Genomic DNA, 24,825 nt, shown 5'->3' on the forward strand with positions numbered 1-24,825 from the left:
ACTATCTTCTATTATATCAGGTTGTTCCTTAAGAATGGCGTCTCAGCTTATTTTAGTAAGCTGATTTATTTCTCTGATGTCTAGTTCCAGCCTAAACTCATTTCACGGCCAATTCGCCTTAAACGTACCTTCATATTTACCTTAATCGGGCTTACCTTGCAAAATGGTAAGTAAACAGAAACTGAATAAGCAATTCAGGTTTTTGGGCCACTGAAGTCGAATAGGACTCCTTGGAATGGATTTTTATATTCCATTTTATTGAGGGATTATTTTATACATATTGTTGGGGATGATCAAGGTGACAGTTAGTAACATACTTAGATTAATTTTAATCGCAATAACAAACGTTGAAAAGGTTTATAGGCAATATACATAGTACCCTTTGTGGTGCAACTGCGGCGGCACAACCGCCATACCTATATATTCATCATCATCATCATCATATCATAACAGCAGTGTTAACCGTTGCCGTGTTCCGGTTTGTATGTTAAGGGAGACATACTTATTTGAGGCATTTTAACTTAGTCCAAATGGCTAGTAACGCACCTTGTGAAGTGGTGGTAGTTGTATCGACATTCAAAAAGTGCTAACAAAAGTGTAAAGAACCTATTTTGAATAAAAAAAAATGATTTGATTTGATTTGGACTGCATGCTCGTTTGCTACTCCTATATTAAAAAAAAAGTTATAAATGGAAATCCTGTAATAATTCATAATCTATATCAGTCAGTCAGTGTTAGTTTTATTAAGTAGATGGCGTTCCGTAATTCCCCCCTTAGGTATGGTTGCGAAGTATTAATATTTATGAACGCCTAATATTATTCCAAGGCTGAATTTGAAAAATCAACAAAGAAAAAATGTTTGCGGGAAATATTATTCTAAGCTTTTCTTCTTCAGAAATATACATATTTCACGGACATTAAATGTCTTCATCTGTAGGATTACCATAATCCTTGCGAAAGTTACCTTACAGCTACAAATTATTTTACCCTACAGTGGTCGGTATATAGGTAAGTGAATTTGCTATTTACGGTTGATGCTAGAGGGTAGAACGTAGCCTATAAATATGTTAATCCTACGCCATAGTCTTACATACATCAAATCAAATGATACGATCAGTTTAGAAATTATTAAGTTAACAAATATATTTGTAGGTAGGTAGGTAGGTTAATCAATTATTGATGATGATAGATCATCATCATCATCGGCACGTTACTATCACACTGCTTGGCACGGATCTGCTCTCAGAATGAGAATGATTCGGCCATAGTCCACCGCGCTGGTCAAGTGCGAATTGGTACACTTCACTTACCTTTGATTTTTTTTTTAGATTTCTCAGATATGGTTTCTCAATTTAATAAAATGGTTACATAAAATTTATAGTAAGTATAATGAAAGTGATGAAATAAAGAAAGCTACCTAGTAAAGAATAAAGGTTTCATATCAGTCACATACGTCTGATGTAAAGCAAAGCCGACGAATACTTTTGGTACGGTATACAACGACACAATTAAGAGTGTAGTCAGAACCAGATATCTTGCATGTGGCATGCATACTATGCATACATGTTATGCATATGGCTAGTGTATAGTAGATTTTTGATTACAAATTTTCAGTAACATACTTCCTTTTTGTCAAAAAGATATTCCGATTTATATCTTTTTAAGATTCAAAATTTACATAAAAAAGATAAAATGTACACATAGATAAGTAGAACGCGATTTTATTGAAGCCTCTCAAACCGTATGGAAGGACGTATCATATGTATAAAGAGACTTGGATAAAATTTATTGGGAGCGATAAAACACTTCCGTTTTACTCCGGGTAAATTTATTGCAAACTGTTAGACATTTCTGGTGTGGTCCGGTTCTATCCGGATAAATTCGGATGGCCGAAAAGTTTTTACCATAAAAACTGTAAACTTTGCGTCACGCCTCTTGTACCTAATGTTTCAAGGTAAGAAAGGAACAAAATGTAAACATGTGAAACATGTAAAATATATTACAATATAACTGTTTCGTTTTCACTTGTATTTTGAAGGGGAAATAGGTTACTCGTAAGAATTCACGGAAATCAATTAATTTGCGCGGATCCCATTTATAAATGTAATCCCTTAGTCCTCATCTATAAGTTTCAGAGAAATAGAGCGAACAGTTTTATTATTCCACAAAGTCATACGTAAGGCTAATTGAGAAATATTATCCCAATTTCAAATGAGACCAAAAGTACATATTTAACCGTATTGTAGACGCTATTGCAGTTATAATTAGCTCACATCATTAGGCCCTTGTTCCATTAAAATTGCGGTGAGATAGTGAATTATTATCGAAACTTGTATTTGTACATTTTTTCTAATAAAAGTCTATAGGTTTAAAGAGTTTAATCTTGGTCCCACGACGAATGGACCGAGTTTTAACCGATAGGCTATGGCCACAGTTATCAGTATAAAATGCAACGTAAGCTCTGTAGGCATAGCTTATTCCTAGCTTTTACATAGTAATCTCATACTTTCAGATTTCATGCTAAAAAGCATTCGTAATCTTTACGAAGTTACTTAACTTTATAACTTTAATAAAAATATTTAAAATAAAAAAAAATACAATATTGAGATTTTATTATAGAAAAAGATGCGTTTAGCTTGCTTGCTAGATGCTTAAAAGAAATGCATTTCGTTACCCCTTTTTTTGAGGAAATCTTCGTAAAGATACCCGAACACTTAGGGGTAGGGCCGAGTTATGTAAGATTTTATTCACTAAATTGTTCATGACTTGGTATCCATTGTAGGATTTAACCTGTGTGGCTATCAGTATTGCATTACTTCATACCTAGATAGGTAAAGATTACTCACTCCTTACAAGAAAATGTACCCAGTTTTGAGAATTGAAATAGTTGCGCAAAAAAGTTTTGCCACGTCTCCGTGCTAAAATGTCCCTAAAATATTTGAAATAATTATTTATTTATTATGTAAGTTACGCAGTATTAGTTATTTATCCGTAAATTTTCCCTAAAAATGTTTTTATTTGTCAAAAATTAAAAAAAAGAACTTACTAATAAGCCGTTTGTGGCTTCATTCAATTTCAAGGCGGCGAAGTATCTTTACTAATCTATGACTTCATATTTGTTTTATCGTTGATGCTTGTGCTCGGACAGTGCCCTTATCTAATTATGTAAATTTACAGCAAATCCATTTGCAAGTTAAGCTCTCTGGAAACAAATTAGTCATTAATTTGATGGCAAATTTGATAATTTGGCTCCATTCCCTTTGATAAATGGTACGCTGAGGTTAGTAGTTGAAAATAGTCAAATATTTGTGTGCCAGTAAAAAAATTAACAGTAACCACACTTAGACAAAAGGAGCTCCCTGAGTAGATGGACCAATGGCCTGAAGAAGACAGCGGGAAACTGCTGGATTGAAAGGACACAGAATCAGTTGGAGTGGCGCCAATTAGAGGAGGCCTATGACCAGCATTGGACCTCAAACGGTTGTTGGATGTAACAATTTTATACCCATAAAGCTCAAACATTTTAAAAATGCCACTCAATGTTAACCGAAACCAACGGTTTAATATGCTCTCCGAAGCACGGAATAATGGCTGATGTATAATTAGCCATTAGATATCCCAACACAAAACAAACTCTATGTTACTCGACTTCATAAACCATAGATTTTTAAAAACCGTTTCAAATTAGCTGATATTATATTATCACGATTTTTATGATTATAACGTTGTAATATAACTGTAAGACACATTGGATTCTGGCAGGTGGTGTTGATTTTGAAAGTTTGGAAATAAATGAAATCGTCCACAACAGTTCACAGAAGACTTTCTGAATTTTTTGTGGCTTTTAATAAGGGCAAAGGCAATTTTTATTCAAAGGTATCTTTGAGATTGAAAGGTTCATTGTGGCCGGAATCACGCCCCAATTAGTGTCACCCATTATTAGTTCAATTTTAAATTAATCTGGAATTCTACAAAATGGAAATGAAAAGTGTCGTGAGTACCTATTTGAAAACGGCTATTTCTGTCCATGGAAGGTTCGTTTAAATATTACTAGTGGTCAGTGGTCAGTGGTGCAGTCTTCGCTTGTCATTTAAATCTGATCTCTCTGATTTAAAGTTAAATCTGATCTCATGTACAAATGTAGAGGTAGCGATTGCAACAATTATCTGTAATGTATTACGAGAGATCTTGTGAGTAACAAATAAACACGAGTGAGTAATTTTGAAGGTGGTAGAACACTTCGTGGTTCGACTCCAGTGGCACTACGATCTATTTCTGCTTCTTAACACCAGTGTTGAGCGCTGATGTATTCTGGTTTTAAGGGTGTGGTTTTCTGAAGCTTTCCAGCTTAGTCCTCAGGGGTAGCGGCGCATCTGTGGTCGCTCTCAGGTAGGAATATCTAATCCTACCTAGGGTTGACTACAGATGTCCATGGGCGGTAGTAGTCACTGTAAGTTCACTGCATGCTCGTCTGCTACTCCTATATTATAAAAAAGATTGATATGCGTAACGCAAAATTACAATTTTTTGCGTTTCGCCGTATTAGAACTTAAGCGATCTTACGTTAAACATATTTCTTAATATTTATTAGCTTATGTCCCACCACCCCTAGTTTTGCTTATAGCGAATAATACATTCTGCTTTAACTCAAATACACCTGTAGACTTTGCTTCAAATTAATTTCAATGATATCAAGCTTCTAAGCTTTGACCGGGGACATGCTATGCATATAACTTTTAAGCTTATTTGACAATTTGTAAATGGAAACTCCAATCTTCTGTCGTTTTACAGTTATTATAAATGTAATATGATGGAATCCTTTGAATATAAAGGCTGCTTTGAGACCTAACTCAAAACGTCTTGTAATTCGGCTTATTTTATCATTACCACACTCTTTTTCAGAACACGCACCGCGATTTTACTTTCACGTAAAAAAATTTTGCCATGTTGTCAAAATAAATATTATTACTGTAATCATTTAAGCCACAGCTGCGTATAATGTAGCTAAATCTAATATTCATTGAAAATTATCAAGAAAACTACTCACAATATGATAGACGGACAGTCAGTTTATATACTACCTAATTAACATACACTAATATAAGTCGAAAAGACAAGCACCAAATTACAGAGTCGACCTTACTTCGTCTGATCTATCGGCAAACATAACCACTACCTACATAATATGGTGACAATGACAGGGTCCCGGGTTCGATCCCCGGCCAGACAGATATCTAAATGATGAATTTAGATTTCTGTTTCTGGGTCTAGGTGTTTGTGTATTTGTCTATGTGTGTGTCCATGGCACCCACGACACAGGAAATCCTAGTGTGGGGCTGTGAGTGTAGAAAGCGTTTAAGCGTTTATTAATGTTTTATATAAGAGTAGCAGACGAGCATATGGTCCACCTGATGGTAAGTGGTTTCTGCTGCCCATGGACATTTGTAATCAACCCCAGATAGAGTTAGCCTCCTACATCAGGTAGGCCACACATGCGCTGCTCTCTCTGAGGACTAAGCTGAATTTAAAAGTATGTCAGTATGTCTCCCTCTTAAAACTACCGTTATTAAATAGAAATAATATAATAAATATTATTCTGTTGACAACTTTCCAAAACGTCAACATTAATACAAAATTATCATTCAATGAAACCATTTGCAATCCAATTAAAATCAATTGTAATTTTAACGTTATTAACACGTTCGGCACCAAAACGAAACAGTAGTTTTCAGACGATAAAACATTAATTGAATTAAACAACAATTCGGTTAAAACGTTCCCCGGCTGTCGTTAAGGCTACATTTGTCGGATCATTAATTTTTAACCCTATAATGATAAAATTTCAACAGTATGTTTGTTTGTTTAATTTATACTGGGTTTACGTTGTGGTTTCATCTGCTTCAACGTATTAAAACATGGTTTACCTATATTATTTTGAATTATGCCAATAATAACATCGGTATTAATACCAAATGCACACATACCTTTTTAGGGATCCGTACCCAAAGGATAAAAACGGATCCTTATTACTAAGACTTCGCTGTCTGTCTGTCTGTCCGTCCGTCCGTCTGTCCGTCAGTCACAGAGCTTCTATCTCCTGAACCGTAATAGATAGACACTTAAAATGTTTACAGAGTATGTATAAAGGTGGTCGCTATAACAACAAATACTAAAATTAAAAAAAGTTGAAAATAAATGGGACAGCTATTTCTCGACGTTTTTCGCTTTATCTTTTGAACCGTAATAGGTAGACAGTTCAAATTTTCACAATGTATTTATTTCAACGGCTGCTATAATAACAAATGCTTAAAATAAAAAATATGAAAATATTGGTGGTTTGAAAACCTCCGTGAGCTAGTTCGACTTCCATTTGGCCAATTATTTATTGACGAACTGCGTGGTGGCGCGGTCACCATACCGGTCTGAAGCGCAGATGGTCCCGGATTTGATCCCCGGCCAGACAGATATCTAAATTTCGAATTTAGAGTCCAAGGCACCCACGATATCGGGAATATTAGTGTAGGGCTGTGAGTGTAGAAAGCGTTTTTTATGAAGGCTGATGGTAAGTAGCCACTGCTACTCATACATCAGTAATCGACCCCAGATAAGATTAGAGTTCTACTCTAGGTCGGCCACAGACGACTACTCCTGAGCAACTAAGTTGAAACGTCTGGTAAATATATCCCTTCAAACCAGAACACAGCAGCGCTCCTTAAATGGTACGTTTTTTGACAGTAAAAGAAGTGGACTCGTACTACCAAATATTTTGACCATATTATATTTAGTAATTATTAATACTAAGTAATTAAATCACAAAAGCTGTATGAACCTGGTTTTGTTCAGTAAATTTTGTGATTTTCCCGCAAATATCGGAATAGTGTGATTGATGACTGTATACTCTATCAATGTTCATATCGTGAGTGGAAATGCGTATTAGCTAATGGTCAAATAGTCAAACAGGATGTTACGGTGGAACATTTAAGCATTTAACTGTAGCGTGTAACTGCAAAATTCCTATTAATTTATTAACTGATTAATTTGAGTATTTTTATCCTGTAATGAATTTTACATATACTTACTGTATGGTAACCTATGTTTAGAAATTATTGATAAAAATACACATATAATATACAGTATACAAGTACCTACATAATAACTAACAGGTTCAACTGAATTATGTACCTATAGTAATGGAGACATACTTATAATAATAATAATCATCGTTCATCATTCATTTGAGAATTAGATTCCATATTATAAAATTATCTTATCCGAACCGTTGCAACTTAGTCATCAGAGGTAGCAACGTATTTGGGACCGACCTCAGTACCCTTACCATTAATTTTTACGTTTTGACAAATATGACTGATTTGGTATTTGTTTACGTATTTGCCCATACAATTTCCAATCAGCGCCCCTAGCGGATTGTATCTAAACTATAGTGTCAGTAACGTAACATTAATTGTCTAAATTGATAAAATGTTTTGTCTCTCTTTTTTGCGAACATGTGAGGTAGACAAAAAGACTTGAGCATTTACATATTGTTACGTTTACTCAGTCTACTGAAGCAAACGGAACAGAATAATGGATTGCGTAAACGTAACGTAAAATTGTGGGATGTTTTGAAAACTCATGGTAAGGGTACTGGTAAGACTCTTATTATATCTGGGGTTGATGACAAATCTCCATGGGCGGCTCAAGCTACTTATTATCAGGTGGACTGCATGCTCGTTTGTCGTACTTCTACATTATGAAAAAATGTAATGATTTGTTCTTGATAAATTTAACGAGAAATACAGACACAATTTGTTGAATATGGGAATGTCAGTAAAATTTATTCACATTGTTATAACCTTGAAAGGTCAACGTTATCCAGCTAAGTGAGTTTCAAGTATTAGATTCCGATTTATATCGAGAATAACAACACAAATAACATTTAGCGAATAATAAAATTTATATGTAAATGAAAAACAAGAAATCGTCAATCAATTCGAAATACCGAAATAGATTTGGAATTGGATAAACGTTTACCGAATCGGATACCGAAGGAATTCGATCCATGAATGATAGATAGGTTAATAATGCCTTACAGGGAACTCGGGGTTTTGCGGGCTGGGAATTATTCATAATACTACTACGATTTAGTAGTTGAGGTAAAATCTTACATGATTCATCTATTACAACTTTCGATTTATTTTACGTATAACTGTAAGAATACATAAAATTATGTTAATATATTTATTATTTAGACAATAAGGTTGTGTACGAAATTGACCAGTAATAAAAAGTTACTCCATTGATGTCACAATCACAATACAATAAATATCTTCCAAATAGTTTTTTTTAAAGTGGCAGTAACTTTATTTCTAGAAATGCTTTCCTAAGTTTATATTGAATTGTATCTTTTAAAGGTTACATTAAAATATAAATGATGTTTTTTACATAAACGAATCTTGTGTCTTTTTAGGCATAAAATCTTTGTGACATCTTCGAGACGAGCAAAAAAGGATTTCAAAGTTAAAATTGAAAAATGACAGAGAGATTTTAATTATATTTATGTTTAATATTTGTATATTAAATTTCAGCTGAAGAAAAATTTAAGAAAAAAATCATTTTACACAGGTCACATACACGATCATCAAAAGAATATTTTGTTAAAATTTTAAAATAATATTAGCACGAGCACCCCCCCCTCCGCTGCGGAGTAGTTAAGACGTACTTGCTGTGCTCCCGCAATTAAAATTAAAAACAAGTTGTTTATACTGCAAGTTCGGCCCTAAAAATTACACAAATTGGAAGTATGTGCCAACTCACAAAGTAGTGATAAAGAGATTTTGAAAAGTGTTGAAGTGTGCGTGAATAAACGTTTATAAACTCAGAATTTGTAGTGACCGTTGTGTTGTAATAAGCAGTGTCAGTTGCAAACCGTTGATGACTCACAAACATTCATAAGCTTGTTGCTAAGCATAGATTGCCGCTGATTACTTAACAAACTAATCCATATTTTCGCTGTAGAACTATTAGCTCGTTTGGTGTATTGTGCGGAACTACTGCTTAATGTTACATACTGCACCGCACACTTGGGTTCAAATCTTCTCGCCCGCTTATCGCAATTTTATTTTTTTTTTTCTTTTTTTAATTAATTTGTTTTTGTTATATTTTTTTTGTATTAATTTTATTTGTTAATTTTACTCGTAATTTTTTTTTTATTATTACATATTTTTTTGGTACGGCTTTTTTTTTTTTTTTGAAGAGACTATTTGAACTAAAAGATGAGTGGACCGTACAAATGTGCTGGATGTCGAAACCTGTTAACAAAAAAGGAATATATTCAATGCTCTACTTGCAAGGCTAAATATGATGGCGAGTGCGCAAACATTAATATTAAGTCCTTTAACCTATCGGATCGAAAGGATCTGTGGCGCTGCCCGGAATGCACCAGCAAAAGACCGAAAAAAGGAAATGTGAATACTCCCGTGCGCAATGCAGCGATAGATGATATAACGGAAAGACGGTCAAGTCACACCGTAGTCGAGGGAGAAACAATAAATGATGAAGCTAACATTACGCTACGCTCTAGGTCTGCTCGAATACCCTCAATGTGTGATATCGGTAGCCCACACACGGATACTGAAAACAATATGGGTCTTCATAATACCACGATTAATGACCTAAAAACGTACATGAAGGAATTGCTGCATGCTCAAACAGATAGTATTAAAGAAGCAATTGTTGGTCTAACAAACGCTATTCAAGCTCAAAACACACGAATAGAGCAGTTGGAGGCCAGAGTAACCACTCTGGAAAATAAGCCGGCAGAAGAAATTCAGACTGATACCTCGACAATTGAAAGTGCTATCAGGCAGCTTCAGGCAGACAACGCGGAGCGGGACCAGGCCTTGTTATCAAACGATCTAGAGATTATGGGCTGTGTAGAGGTGGCTAATGAAAACTGTCTTCATCTTGCAATGGCTATCGCGAAGAAGATTGGCGTGGACCTAGACGAAAGGGACGTAGTGAGTGCGGGGCGTGCGGGCGTGGAGCGACCATCAGTACCGAGCGGCGCGATGGTGCGGCCGCGACCTCTTGTACTACGCCTGGCACGCCGCGCTACACGAGACGCGCTGCTGCAATCTGCGCGCACGCGGCGCAACCTGAATTCTGAAGGCCTGAAACTCCCTGAACCCATAAGACCTGTGTACATAAATGAGCGACTTACCAAGCTTAATCGCTTCTTATTTCAAAAAGCGCGAGCCTTGGCACGTGAACTAAAGTTCAAATACGTTTGGACACGCGAAGGAAAAGTCTTCGTACGTCAGGAAGATGGAAATATACGACATCGTATAAGCACTGAAATGGACCTAATGCGGGTTTTTGGAAAAACTGATATTTGAACTCTTGCATTTCTTTGTTAACATTAGTATTAATTGTTTTGTTTATTTTGCCATTTATTATCTGCCTGTATTATTTTATTATGTAACTAGAGTTATGTCCTTCAAAATTCTATGTAACAAAGTCACTCTTGCTTCACAAACGATATGTACATTTAAGCGTCACACACTTACACACATATACACTACATATACAATACATAAACATACATACTACACTTATCTTATTCCTATTTTATTATTAACATAATGGCTACCATAAAGAAAAAATGTTTGAAACTGGGACTGTTAAACGTCCGCTCTTTGAATACTGGAAAAGACGAATTTTTCGCAACTGTTTTAGGACACAAACCGGACAACATAGCCATAAACGAGACTTGGTTAAAGGAAGGAGAGGAGGACCTTGCACCCGCGATACCTAATTACAGATTCTTACATAGGGCGAGAAAAGGTAAGAAAGGAGGGGGTGTAGGATTTTATGTCAGAGATGAAATCTCCACAAGGGTAAAACGGCACCCGGAATCTTCGCTCGAACAAATGTGGCTGGAAGTGCGGCTACCAAGCTCCACATTAACGTTGGGAACTGCCAATAGACCGGAGAGCGTAACTGTTCAAGAAGCACTAGACGCTCTCAGTGATTCTCTCAGTGTCATGGCAGGTCGTGATCTTACCTGCATACTAGGTGACTTCAATGTGGATATGACCCACACAGAATACTCTAAGGCTAAGGAAATGCTACAGTTCTGTCATCATCATAGTTTGGAACAGCTGGTAAAGGAACCTACAAGAATCACAAACGTTTCCCAAACATTGCTTGATTTGGTCATGACCACTAGTAGTTCTAAATGTAAAAAAGTTGAGGTCATACATAATCCTTGCCTTAGTGACCATGCGTTGATTCTGGTAGATTTTGATGTCAGAAAGCCTAAGTTTAAGAAACAGGTTAAGTTTCTAAGAACCTTAAAAAATATTAATATTGATGAACTTTCAAAAGAATTAAGAATGGTTCCGTGGGACTATATAAATTCACTAGAGAATCTGAATGAAATGGTCAAATTATTTAATGAAAATATTATTAAGATTTTCGATATATATGCTCCAATTCGAAAAATAATTATTCGAGATAATCCTAAGCCGTGGGTTACTGACATGGTGAAATTCATGATGAGTCTGAGGGACGAAGCACTGAAAAAAGCGCAAAAAAATAAAAGTAACAGCTCTACGGACTATTACCGAACTCTCAAAAACTTTGTGAATTCTACTATTGAACGAGAACGAAAAAGTTACATCAATTATACCCTAAATAAAAACTCAAAAAAGCCTGCCTTATTATGGAAAAATATTAAGAGTTCGACACAGCTGCATAAGTCTCAAAATTATATAATCCCTGACCATCTGAATGACCCGAATAAAATCAATAAGCACTTTTTGGACTTACCAGTGTGTGACAAAACTTATATAAGTAAAAAAAATATTGAAATTACCAATTCACAATGTGACCCTTTTGAACTAAAGACTACTACGGAGTCAGAGGTTAGGAAAATTATTAATAATATTAAAACCAAGGCAACTGGACATGATAACATTAGTATAGATATGATTAAGCTTACTCTCGATTCGACTCTCTCTGTAATTACAAATATGGTAAATAAGTCAATTGAAACAGGTACGTACCCAATGAGCTGGAAAAAAGCAGTGATCAGGCCCATTCCTAAAAAAAAAACTGTCACAGAATTGAAAGATCTGCGCCCTATCTCAATATTACCCGTACTATCGAAGATAGTGGAGAAAGTGGTATTGGATCAAGTACTAAACTATGTCGAGAAAGAAAAAATTATTCCCAAATACCAGTCAGGCTTCCGTAAAGGACATGGTACAGAAACTGCACTTCTTAACGTGTCAGATGACTTGACTGAGGCTTCCAACATGGGACTTAGTAGTATATTGGTCCTACTCGACTACACACGCGCTTTTGACTATCTACAGCCGGAACTACTTTTATATAAGTTAAAATTTCACGGCTTTGCAGAAAAAACATGTAATTGGTTCCGTGCATTTCTGACTAACCGACTACAAATGGTGTCTATAGATAACAAAGATGGTACTAAAGAAAACTCCTGTTTAGCACCGATTCAGCGAGGTGTTCCCCAAGGGTCATTGCTAAGCCCGATTCTGTTTGCTATCTTTACTGCAGACTTGCCCAAACATATTAAATATTGCACGTATCATCTATACGCAGATGACACCCAACTGTATTACTCCTTCAAACATCAAAACATACAACAAGCTTTTGAAAAAATCAATGAAGATCTTCACAGCATCTTCGAGTGGTCGCAAAACAATTCCCTCGTACTTAATCCATCAAAGTCACAATATATTGTAGTGGGCACAAAGTCGCAAATTAAAAATGTTACAGATTACGTAGGCACCATAAAAATAAATAATGTTGATTTGCAACGAGTATCATCTGCTCGAAACCTAGGTCTGACTCTAGACGGAGAGCAAAACTATGCAGAGCACGTAAATAATAAAATCAGAACAGCGTATTACAAGCTCAAAACCCTTTACGAAATCAGGCCATACATCAAAGAAGAACTTCGAATACTGCTATGTGACACCTTAGTGCTCTCACAGTTTAACTACTGCAGCTCTATATACGGGCCTAGACTGAATGCCAACATTGAAAGAGCTTTACAAACAGTACAAAACGCGTGCGTTCGTTTTTGCTTCAATGTCCCCAGAAGGCAGCACATTACCACCTACCTAAATGATAAGGGTATTCTAAATATGTGTGCTAGGAGAGAGCTCCAGTTTGCTTGTACCGTACAAAGAATACTATGGAATAAGAAACCTGAATATCTATTTGAAAAGCTTGTTTGGGTTAAAGATATATCTAATAGAAGTGTACGTTCAAACTCGCAATCTCTTTTAGTGAAGCCTGCATGTAAATCAAAGAGATATCGAGTGTGTTTCAAGTTTGCTGCAGCAAGCATTTGGAACGATCTGCCTCCACCACTAAGAACTAAAATGAGCCCAGACACCTTCAAAACAAAATATAAATCGGCCTTGTTAAGAAAGCAAGTTGCTGCAGAAAACCTGAAACACGCTTACTGGAAGTGCTTAACCCTGAATGAGTTTTTTAAGTAGTTTTTTTTATTCTATATATATTTTATTCTGTATTATACTATCATAGGCATATTGTTTTTCCCATCCCAGTACGACATTACAGCTACATGTGACCATTTCGACACACGAACGTGTACACATATGAACACACACACACACACTCGCACACACACACACACATACACACCTACACGCATACACACACACACACACACACACACACAATTGTTAAACTCTGTTGCAAAATGTACAATATACTTAGAAGTAAATTAGCGTAGCGGCGATCGGGGAATGAACTCTTCACTCCCCAAACAACACCTGAGGGAGAGGGAGAGTCTGAAAAACAGCGCTGCACGAGGTAACCCGTGCTAGCACAAGCTGAGACTCCTCCTTTGCTCACAACAAAATGTAAATTAGATTTAAGTTTGTTATCTTTTTTTTGTATCTTGTGTGGCAATAAAGCATTATTATTATTATGTATGTTGTTTTGATTCTCCCTTGTAAGGGGTAAAGTTAATCCGGCTGCGCGGGCCTTAGCCAAGCGTAGACGGAGGAGACTTTTCAGTTATAAATCTAGAAATTTACGGGTAATACGACAAGTATTGAGGATAGCAGCTTTTTGGTGAAGTGACTGTGTGGATGGAGGCATCTGTAATATGTTAAGACTGGTATCTAGAGTTTTGGGAATTACACCTGTTGTCGAAATTATAATTGGGATTGTCTTAACTGTGCTAACTTGCCATTGTCTTTTTATTTCTATTGCTAATTCAGTGTATTTGGCCTAATATAGTGTTAGGTATGTATTTGTAATATGCGATTTTGTGTGGTATAAAATTATGTCTGTGTGCTAGGTTTTGATGGATTATTGCTGCTACTTGATTATGCCTGTGTTTATAGTCTGACTGAACAATGGATTTACAAGCGCCTGTGATGTGTTGTATTGTTTCTGAACTACTGTGACATCGCCGGCATAAATCATTTAACATGTTAGGGTTTTTGATTATATGTTTTTGATAATTACGAGTGTTTATGGTTTGATCCTGAATTGCCATCATGAAGGCCTCTGTTTCAGGGAAGAGCTCTCCACGTCGCAACCATTCGTTTGACGCCGCCTTATCAACGTGTGGCTGTTGCAAATCTTTAAAGTGTCTCCCATGCATAGCCTTGTTTTCCCATGCAGCAACTTTGTCTGGTATATTAACTAATCGTTCATTATGTTGCGGTGTTTTGTCACAGAGGTTAAGTGGTGTTAGTCCGGTATCTGCTGCAGTGATCACTTTGTGCAGATTGGATCTTAGAGTATGTTCAAAGAAGAATTTGCGTAAAGTTGTTATTTGCTTATTATGTAAATTGACCACGTCTATTATTCCTCTGCCACCTTCAGCTCTGGGAAGTGTTAGTCTTTGTACGCATGATCTAGGGTGATGTTTTCTATGAGTTGTTAGGGATGTGTTTATGTTACGTTGAATATTCTTAAGTTCCGTCTGTGACCACTTAATAGTTCCAAATGAATAAGTTAATAATGGAATGGCGTATGTGTTAAGTGCTTTAATCAAGTTGCGTGAATTAAGTTGAGAGCGAAGGACGATGTTATGTCTGTGTTGAAATTTCTTTATTATATCTTTTTTTATAAGTTTGTGATTAATTCTTTGATTTTGTTGAATCCCTAAATATTTGTAAGATGTGTTATGATCAAGTGAATCAATAATTTGCCCTGAGTCTAAGATGTAATTATTATGTACTAATGTGCCGTTTGTGACTGTTAGTGTCTTGCATTTATCTACACCAAAATTCATTTGTATATCTGTTGAAAATGTCTGGGTGGCGTCTGCTAAAACATGTAGTGTTTTGGTTTTGTTACTGTATAATTTGATATCGTCCATGTACATTAAATGTGTAAGTGTTGTCTGGATGTTATTGATTTTAATGCGGAATCCGGCCTTTGCTTGATTTAACATATGAGAAAGAGGATTAATGGCTAAGAAAAACCATAATGGGCTAAAGGCATCACCCTGGAAAATGCCTCGCCGAATAGGGATAGAAGGAGTGTGCGATGTAATATGACTGTTTTGTGTTTTTAGTTTTGTAGACCAGTGATTCATGGCTTTTTCTAGAAACGATATTATTGTTGGGTGTATTTTATAGTGATCTAGTATATATATTAACCAGGAGTGAGGTACAGAGTCAAATGCTTTTTGGTAATCTATGTACATTATGCTTATATCCTTCTTCAGTGTATAAGCAGTGTTCATGACTACTGAGTCTATTATTAGCTGTTCCTTGCAGCCTTGGCTACCTTTCCTACACCCTTTTTGTTGCTCTGCTAGTATGTTGTTTTGTGTGACGTGCTGGTAAACAATGTCTGATATGCATCCTGTAAGTATTTTGTATATAGTCTGCAAGCAAGTAATCGGTCGGTATTTTGAGGGGTCAGCGGAATCTTTATCTTTGGGAATCAAATAAGTGACGCCCTGCATGATATATTCTGGTATTAATTCTGGGTTATTTATAAAGTTGTTGATATGTTTGTGTAATATAGTGTGAATTGATGTAAATTGTTTATACCAAAAGTTATGAAGGTTATCAGTTCCAGGACTTTTCCAGTTATGAGACTTTTTAACAACTTTTAAAAATGTGTCTTCTGGTACGTGTTCATAAGACATTGGATGAATGCTTTCAAGATTTTCTGATTTGATCCATTTAGCAGACGCGTTATGCTGAACAGAATCGGCCCAGATTTTGGACCAAAACTGATGCATTTCTTCTTCGGTTGGTGATAGATTGATATTTCTATTACTGTTATTAGTGTTCGGTGACATAACTTGGGAATTTTCTGTGTTTAAATTAAGCTGCCTGTAAAATACTTTTTCATTGTTAATGAATTGAATGTTTTGTGTTTTTCTTAAATTACAAATTAAATATCGTTTAAGTCTACTCGTAAAAGCGTTAAGTTTTTGTTTCATTGTATCTAAAATCAAATCAGGTGTAACATTTGGCCCTTCGTGTTTGGAATGAATTATATATTTATTTTTGATATCCTCTACATGTTTATCTAGCTTTCTACTTCTATTTCCTCGTATATGCTGGGTCATTCTTCCTATCTCTTTTCTCAGCAACTGTATTTTATTTTCAATTCTTTTTTGCCACGGCGGTATATTTTGCCTGTTTTGGTGTAATGTATTTGCCGTTTCTTTAATTTTAGCCCCATTACATACGGCAGCTGTGTAAGCTGCAGTATAAATTATTGTTTGAAATAAAATGAAGTCATGATCAATCGATATATATTTAGGGAGTAAGTTAGTATTTATATAATTAACTATGGAAGCTAATCTTTTACAAGTCTTTTGTTTAGGTATGTGTGGTTGATTAACTGGGCTAGAATGTTTGAATCGATCTAATGTTTCTTGGAATATTTTTTCTATGTTTGTGTAGTTTAAATGTGGTCTAGGTAAAATTAAGTTACGAGAACTATTTGGATTTTGGATATTACATGACGTAACATTTTGCCTATTTGTATGAGTGACTACACTATTTTCGTTATTAGATGTGTTACTTAAATCGCCATTATTATCTGGTGTGCTTTCTGTGCCGCCATTATTACCGTTACTTAGTTGTAGGTTTAGGTGTGATCTTGAATTTTGTATTTCTCTTACTATATCCTGAAGTCTGTTTTCTGGTATATACTTATTATGTATAATAGATCGTGTTTGGTCTGAAATATGCTGTTCGGAGAGATCGGAAAATTGTGGGTATATATCGAGAAATTTGTTTCTAAGTTGTGATCTATAAGCAGTTTTATTCGTTTCGCATTCCGTTATTTCATAATAACATCTTATTAGGGTTTCATTCATCTCATGAGACCACTTCATTCTTCTGCGTTGTGTGTTTTGGCTATAGTTGTTTGATTGTGTTTGCAAATTAGAGTGGGTTTGTATATATGTGTTAACTTCTGATTTTATTCTCTCTAAGGTTTCATAGTCCAATAGTTTGTTTCTTAAAATAATTCTTCTTTGATCTCCTAATCGTTGCTTGGAAGAATTCATGTCTGGGAATTTACGATTAAATTCACTGTGTAGTTTGTCTAAATAGTGCCGAGTATCTGTCTCCATATTGGTTGCTATTAGGTAAGTGCGCCAAATAAATTGGTTCATCTCAGTTGTCCACTTTTTTCGCGCACATTTGGAATCAGCAATGGGTACAGGATTATTGGCTTGCGCCTCCTGTACAACATTTGCTGACAAAGGTGGGGTTGAAGATGATCTGCTATTAACTGTTTCAATCACTGACGCTGAGTCGTGATTATGATCTGCAACAGTGCTATACTGGGCAGAAGTTTGCGACACGGTGTCCCCCCCAGAATACGTGGGACTGCCCGAGCTCGAGGGCTCGGGGCGGGATTCTCCATCGCGATTCGCTCCGGTACCCGCCTGGGGTAGTTTATTACCGCTTCTTAGACGCATCGCATTCTACTGTTTTACTATTGCTCCGTTAGTCTTAGGTAAGTAATTAGCTGAAAGCTGCCTAAGTCCGCCCCTCACGTGGTCACTGGTGTTCGGACCGGACGTGGAGTTAGGTTTGTGAGGGGCTTATTATTATTATTATTATTAAAATAATAAATTAAATTGATGAATGAAATACTCAAATATTATAGAGTTAGGCATTATAACAAGAAAAGTAGTTTGTTTTCTGAACATCCTATTATAAAAATAATAATGAAAGAGAGAGAGAGAGGGAAAACATATAAAGAGAGGAACACGTGTAAAACTTTTTATTTTTAAGCTAACAAACAGAAAGGTAGAAGCACCTATAGGGTGCAGATAAGAAGAAAAGTAAATGAGAAAATCTCGCTGCCAGTAGTTACTATAAATATTATCCTTGTAATAGAATAGGTTTTGAGATTTCCACAGGCAGCGTAATCCAACGGATTCCTTTACTCGATCTAATCAGGGTTTCTGCAAATTTGTTTTCAGGATTCAATTTCTAAATTGGACGTCACGTTTATGAAATTACTCTCGCGTAATTTCTATGTATGGGAATTGGTTTAATTTAAGAACTATTAAATGTGTTCAAACAAATATTATGCTATCGAAGCTATCGAAAATGATGGTGATATTAAAGTTGATGATTCTTAATGTGAAATGGATACTGATAGTATTGACAATGTCGTTTCAATTTTCGGTTTGACATACGAGTAAACGTTAATGATAACCTTGTCCGTATTTGCCTTAGTGAGTGTGATTATAATGTGTTCAATATTAAAACCATGTAGAAAAAGTGATATGAACAAAATAATTGGAAGAAGAACATGTTACATATTTCACAAGATTTTTTTTAAATCGCTTGTCGTGGAAGTAAGTAAAAAATTAAATTGCGAAGTGCTTAATCTGAAAAAGTTACTTTATTCGCTAAATAAAAGCAAAATCAATATAAAATATTATTTTTGTAATTTAATAACGAGGTTTGAAGACAACTCCCGCTGTAATGTAATCCAACAGATTCCACTCAATCTCATTAGGGTTCTTGCAAATTTTATCGCGTTTGTACGTTATGAAAATCAGTATGGACGGATAATTTGCGCTTCTCTTACAAGATATTTCCTTTATCGAGTATTCTGAAAAGGTTTCCTGTAAAGTAACTCAGATAAAGGGACAAAAGATTCAAAATTTTCGCAAGTAACTGCCTGTGATGTTAAATTTTTTTATTGTCACTCCAAGGGTCTTCAGATTAATGTCGCTTCGATTCTGGCGCCGTTATAAAAAGCTTTATGATGTCATTGTGTTGAAACAATTGTGAAATTAGGGGAATATTTCTTTTGAAAAACTCAGGTGGTAAAATCCTTAATTGTTTACTTGCGGTGGTACCATTACTATAAGTATGTTTGCTATAAAATAGCGTTTTAAGGTATTGTGTTCCTGCTTAATGGTGTGAGAAAGCTAATAAACATAATATTATTATGAGGCTGAATCTTGCAATCTAATTAAACACTAAATTGCATTGTCTGTATTCAACACCAAATAGGATTGATTGTTGGTACCCCTGAGGACTAAAATAAAACGCCCCATGTGTCTTCGCAAGCAAAGTATCCTTGTAACGAACTGCCAGAACATTTTTTTATTGGGTACCTATTCAAGCGACCAACCAAAATTCAACCCCAACCAATGTTCTTTATGTACCTATAAAGATACCCATGTCCAGAAGTGTCATACTTTACCAACAAACTACTTTCGTTCTTTAATAGGAACATAATCATTATACGTTACAATGAGACCATGATAAATTTTAATTAAGGTAGTTAGTTATTAAGCGAGCAAAAGTTACCTTTATTTTACTTCTCAAAGCAAACACGGGTAAGACAACAATGATATATTTCGCAACGTCGTACACAAACTCATTTTGAAGTTAATGACACTCTGTATTTAATGGGAGTCGAGAGGCAGTCGAAACCAATTTTGTAACGTAAAAATACTATTGTTTGACTGTTTGTGGTGCAAACTAGTTGAGCCATTACTGGCTTTGGTTTCCAATCAGATTTACAGAAAGACACCCACCGTTTTAGAGAATATTCGGGCGGGTATGTCACATGTCAAGATGTTTTCCTTCATAGTTTAAGCAAATGACAGTCCGCCTGATGGTACGTGGCTACTGCCATCCTTGGACATGTGTAGTCAATCTAAAATAAATTTAGATTCCTACCTGAGATCGGCCACAGATACGTTGCTACTCCTAAGGTATCCCTCGGATATGGCTTCCCTTACCAAATAATTCAAAGCAGAACACATCATCGCTTCACACTTTGGTACTAGGCAGAAATGGCTTGTGTATAGGACTGGCGGTGGTGGCTCTGGAGTCAACCCACAAAGAGTTCTACCACCTTCCATAATATATAATTTACAAATTACAACATTTTATAAATTATCCACCTACACAGCTCCGTCCTAATATATTAAACCTACACGAAACCACAATAACGTGGGTAGATTAAACAAATTACAGGGTTTCTAATTCTACTTTATAATTTGAGTGAGTACACTGATCTTAGCAAAATGGACACGACAGTTAAACAGCTCTGCAAACTAACCGTGCGTTATACCTTCCCAGATAAACAGACGGGCGTTCCAAACGCTATACCAAAATTATAATTCTATGCAATTATAATAAACATTTTAAATTGTAGTAATATTATGGAAGATTATGGAAGTACTCTTTATATTGCTAAAAAAGCATAATTAAGCAATTCATTTCTATTACAATATGATATAAAATGAAATACATTTTTATCAAGGGAATTTTCAAGAAAGCGGTTAAATTTGTTATAAGTTTGAACATAACTACTTCACGAGATATGTCCTTTCATTAATAACATCGCTTGTATTCATAAGTAGAGAAGATTGTTGAAATATTGAATTAAAAGTTATGATTATTTATTTATTTTTAATTTAAAGTGGGATTTTTTCGCTGGGCGAACACATCATCCCGTACAAACAGACTATTAAGCAATTCATCTCATAAGATACTTACATACTTTTAAAAGATTTTAAATTAAAAGTTCATTTTTTATTTGTACCCTTAAAATGCATTCTTTCCCATATTTATTAAACCAATTCCCTAAAGATATGTAGTACCACTAATATTTTTATCCATATAAGTAATATTATTTTTAAATAAAAAAGCGGTTACTTAAATTAACCTATAAAACATCATATAAAATATTAATAATTTAATTAACCGCGTACAAAACGAGCGTTTTTATCAGATTCAGTTATAAAGAAACATCGTCAAAAACGCTCGTTTGATCTACTAATTAACCGTCCTTATCTAGGACAAACAAATCCTAAGCAGTCACAACAGACCTACGTTTCAACGTAGTTTAAGTGATCCCGGGATTTGAAATTTCGAAGATTTCGCATTTTGGGGAAGAGAGTTAAACTACAAACTTGAGATGACTCTTCAAGTCTTGACCCTAATTTATACGTTAAATGGTGTCGTTTTTAGCCGACAACCGAATGAGGCTAATGTTTTCGAATACATGTTTATATGTTTGTATATACATAGGCATGTCAGATTTACGTACATATACGAACGAACATTACGTACATATTACGTACATTACGTACATATTACGTACATATACGAACCCAAATAGTTGTTTCCTTTCCTGGCCAAAAACCTTATAATAAATGGATCGTAATTTTTGTTTGATCGCAATGTGTGTTTGTTTTTGTGTATCGCACCCAACACACTAAGAATCCTTGTTTTATTGCATTATGTATGTAGAAGCGTCACATCAATTTCATATATAAACATTAATTATTTGACTCAATTTCATAAACATTTCCGTACTTGGAAAACAACATCAAATTGTCTGTTCATCATTGAATAGAAGTCGTTATATCTCAGTAGAGATCAATCTCAGTAGAGTTTTAGAAAATCCGACACCACATTGCTTCCTACAATCCATTCTATAATAACACGATCTACAGGCGTCCCTAGGCCTATGCCCAACAGTGGAGGAAAATTAGCAAACGTACTATTTACAAATTTATATAACACTAGTGGTGCCCGCGGCTTCACCCGCATTTTAAAGAAATAATATGACATACATAAAACGGAAAATTTGTACCTGCATTGGAATGACAGTGGTGCCATCTGTCGAAAATTGGTCTTACCAACTCCTAAACCCTCGTGGGCTCTTGGACAGCAACTTTGCTAAAAATCATCACTTATCAATTGCATAGTTTCTGATTCTATAACTACTTACGAATTAAAAATTCATTAAAAAAACCTTTTCCCACGGACTAAATTGTGAATCTAAATCATTCTCAAGTCCCCTTGAACACACTCAGCAAATTTCATCAAAATCAGTCCAGTGGTTTAGGAGGAGTTCAGTGACATACACACGCACATAAGAAATATATATACAATGATTTTAATTTGAACCCCAGTGTTGAACTGTCACAAAAGTTGAACCCTTTAACCAAAATTAGCAATTTATCATTCAATTACTAATTCTAAATAATTAATTTGTAAACTTTCGTCCGAAGCTTAGCGAGCTTTATTTAGGACGAAGTTACACTAAGTTGTGTGAGTTGACTTAAATTTAACGAGAGTCAGTTTTCACTTAACTTGTAAACCGTTTACTGGAGGATTTGATTGATGGAACCGGTTATAAATGAACTTCAGTAGTCAATACATTTCTCAAGTTTCCGTTTCTTTAGCTTCTTGGATATATATTCTTCAAGTGATTTTAGTGAGTAAACATCAGATGATACAAAAATTTGAAGAAGGATACTAGTCCAACTAAAGTTATCAATTAACTTTATTTGGACTCTATGCTTCTTCGCTACTTCAATTCTATAAAAAACAGTATATAATAGTAAATACACAACTTGTACGAATTCCCCGAAAACGTTCGACTTATTCAAGTTAAAGCTCTTAAATGTTTGTAAGTGTGGGTATGAACGTTTCGTCAGGACCTAGTTCTAAAGTCCCAAGTTTAATTCCCAAGTTGACACGTAGATCTTAGTTCTTGTAACTACAGTCGCTTGCAGCAAATTGGGAATTTAGATCGTGTACATCATCTAGTTCTATTTTGAGGAATTTGCAAGTTAGAACTGATTAACTTTTTAAAATTATAAATAAAACAGAAAAGTTAATCAGTTTCTGTTTGTTTTCTAAAACCGACGTTACAGTTATTGATGCTCAAGAAATTAACGATCGAATTGATTGAACAAATTGATTGAATGTTCAAACGATTAAACAAGCAAACAAATGATCGAATGATCAAACAAACAAACAAACCCTCGATTGACTAACCCTGGACCGAATCGAACAATAAACGAATGAACAAAAAAAACAGACATAACCCGTCTTTTATATTTCAAAATCTGTTCTAATTTTGTACAAAACAGTGGTCGGCAACCTGGCCCGCAGGTCTTTCTAGAACTTCTCCTTGCAGATTTCCTAGAACTTTCGCGGATCTTCCTAGAATTAACCACTATAGGGAAGGTTGCGGACAGGACGTATAATTGAATTAACGAAGACCTTCTTGTCTAAATTACTTCAAATTATAAAGATTTTAAGGATCCTTTTTTCGCGGTTAAATTCCAGGACCTGCTTGCAAATACAGCGCGCTGTCAACCTCACGTAATTACTGCATGATCCGTCTTGCCAAAGATTTTAAAACCACTGGTCGAGACTCGAGACAGTTTACATTGAAAAGGTGGATTTATTATCCTAAGTTCCCAAGAAATATTCCAAAAACTAAATCAAATTAAACTTGAAATAAATTCCAGTAGAACTTGTAAATACAGTTTGTTGAACGCTTTGCGCCCATCAATCAAACCATTACGTTGATGTCTGAAAACTAATGGACTTCAGTAACTGGCTACTTGAACCTGACTTATACAGATTTGTAGAAGTTTCTTCCTAGAATACAGTTAATTAATAGATGAAAAATGCTACGTTGTTATCTTAATGTTAAAGAAGAAACAATCATTAATTATGCTCAGGTTATGACACGTATGATTTTGATACGTAAGTGAATAAGCATCAAAAGTTGATTAAACTTTTATTTTTATAATGCAGTGTCTATATTATCTGTTTATATTGAAACAATTTATTGATAGCCCATCTTGGATAAGATCACATATAAAGCCATTAAATATTCATTATAGTTTTTTTATAAACATTATACTTCCGGCAGTAGTTATGGATCTGTGGCAGACATTAGGTAGAATTTTTGATCTTTATTAACTTGTTTTTAGATATCCAAAGCCGACATCGACCATTTAAAATAAGGTAAGGTTTAAAGGTTCCGTGGTACCATCCGTTAACTACAACTGCTCCACTTTTGAAACACGGAAACACATTGTAAATTACAACTAGCGATCGTTCAAACGATTAGCAGCTAGGATAGCTAATTAGGTATAAAGTACATTTATTAATACTAGTAAGATATGGTTATTTCTTTTTTCAAAATCAAAAGATACTTTACATAATAGATGTTTTGGAGCCGCCTAGTATACAAAATGGCTGTATTAGGTATTACACTGTACAGTACCCAACCGAATGCCTTTAACTAACACGTACTCCGACGCATGATCCAAAGTGGCTACGTTCTGTATCATTAACCCATTACTGTCCCATTGTTGTGCACGTGTATACTCTCAGAAAGAGAAGGATTAGACCATAGTCCACCGCGCTGGCTAAGTGCGTATGGGTAGACTTCACATACATTTAAGTTTTTTTATGACCTCTCAAATATGCAGGTTTCCTCGCTATGTTTTCCTTCACCGATAAAGCAAGTTAT

General features: G+C 35.2%; 2 protein-coding genes across 2 annotated transcripts in view; both read left to right on the plus strand.

Annotated features, from left to right (window-relative positions):
• Window positions 1-24,825, plus strand: part of LOC140743353 (uncharacterized) — a 44,353-nt gene that overhangs the window by 5,912 nt on the left and 13,616 nt on the right. The gene's annotated exons all lie outside the window — the stretch shown is intronic.
• LOC140743235 (uncharacterized) lies at window positions 10,908-13,976 on the plus strand. Its single transcript, XM_073074359.1, has one exon. The coding sequence runs from the start codon at window positions 10,929-10,931 to the stop codon at window positions 13,536-13,538; it is 2,610 nt and encodes an 869-aa protein (XP_072930460.1). The 5' UTR covers window positions 10,908-10,928; the 3' UTR covers window positions 13,539-13,976.

This window comes from Epargyreus clarus, unplaced genomic scaffold, assembly GCF_041222505.1.
Source record: "Epargyreus clarus isolate Ecla_fem2 unplaced genomic scaffold, WU_Ecla_fem_2.2 ptg000001l, whole genome shotgun sequence".
NCBI lineage: Eukaryota > Metazoa > Arthropoda > Insecta > Lepidoptera > Hesperiidae > Epargyreus > Epargyreus clarus.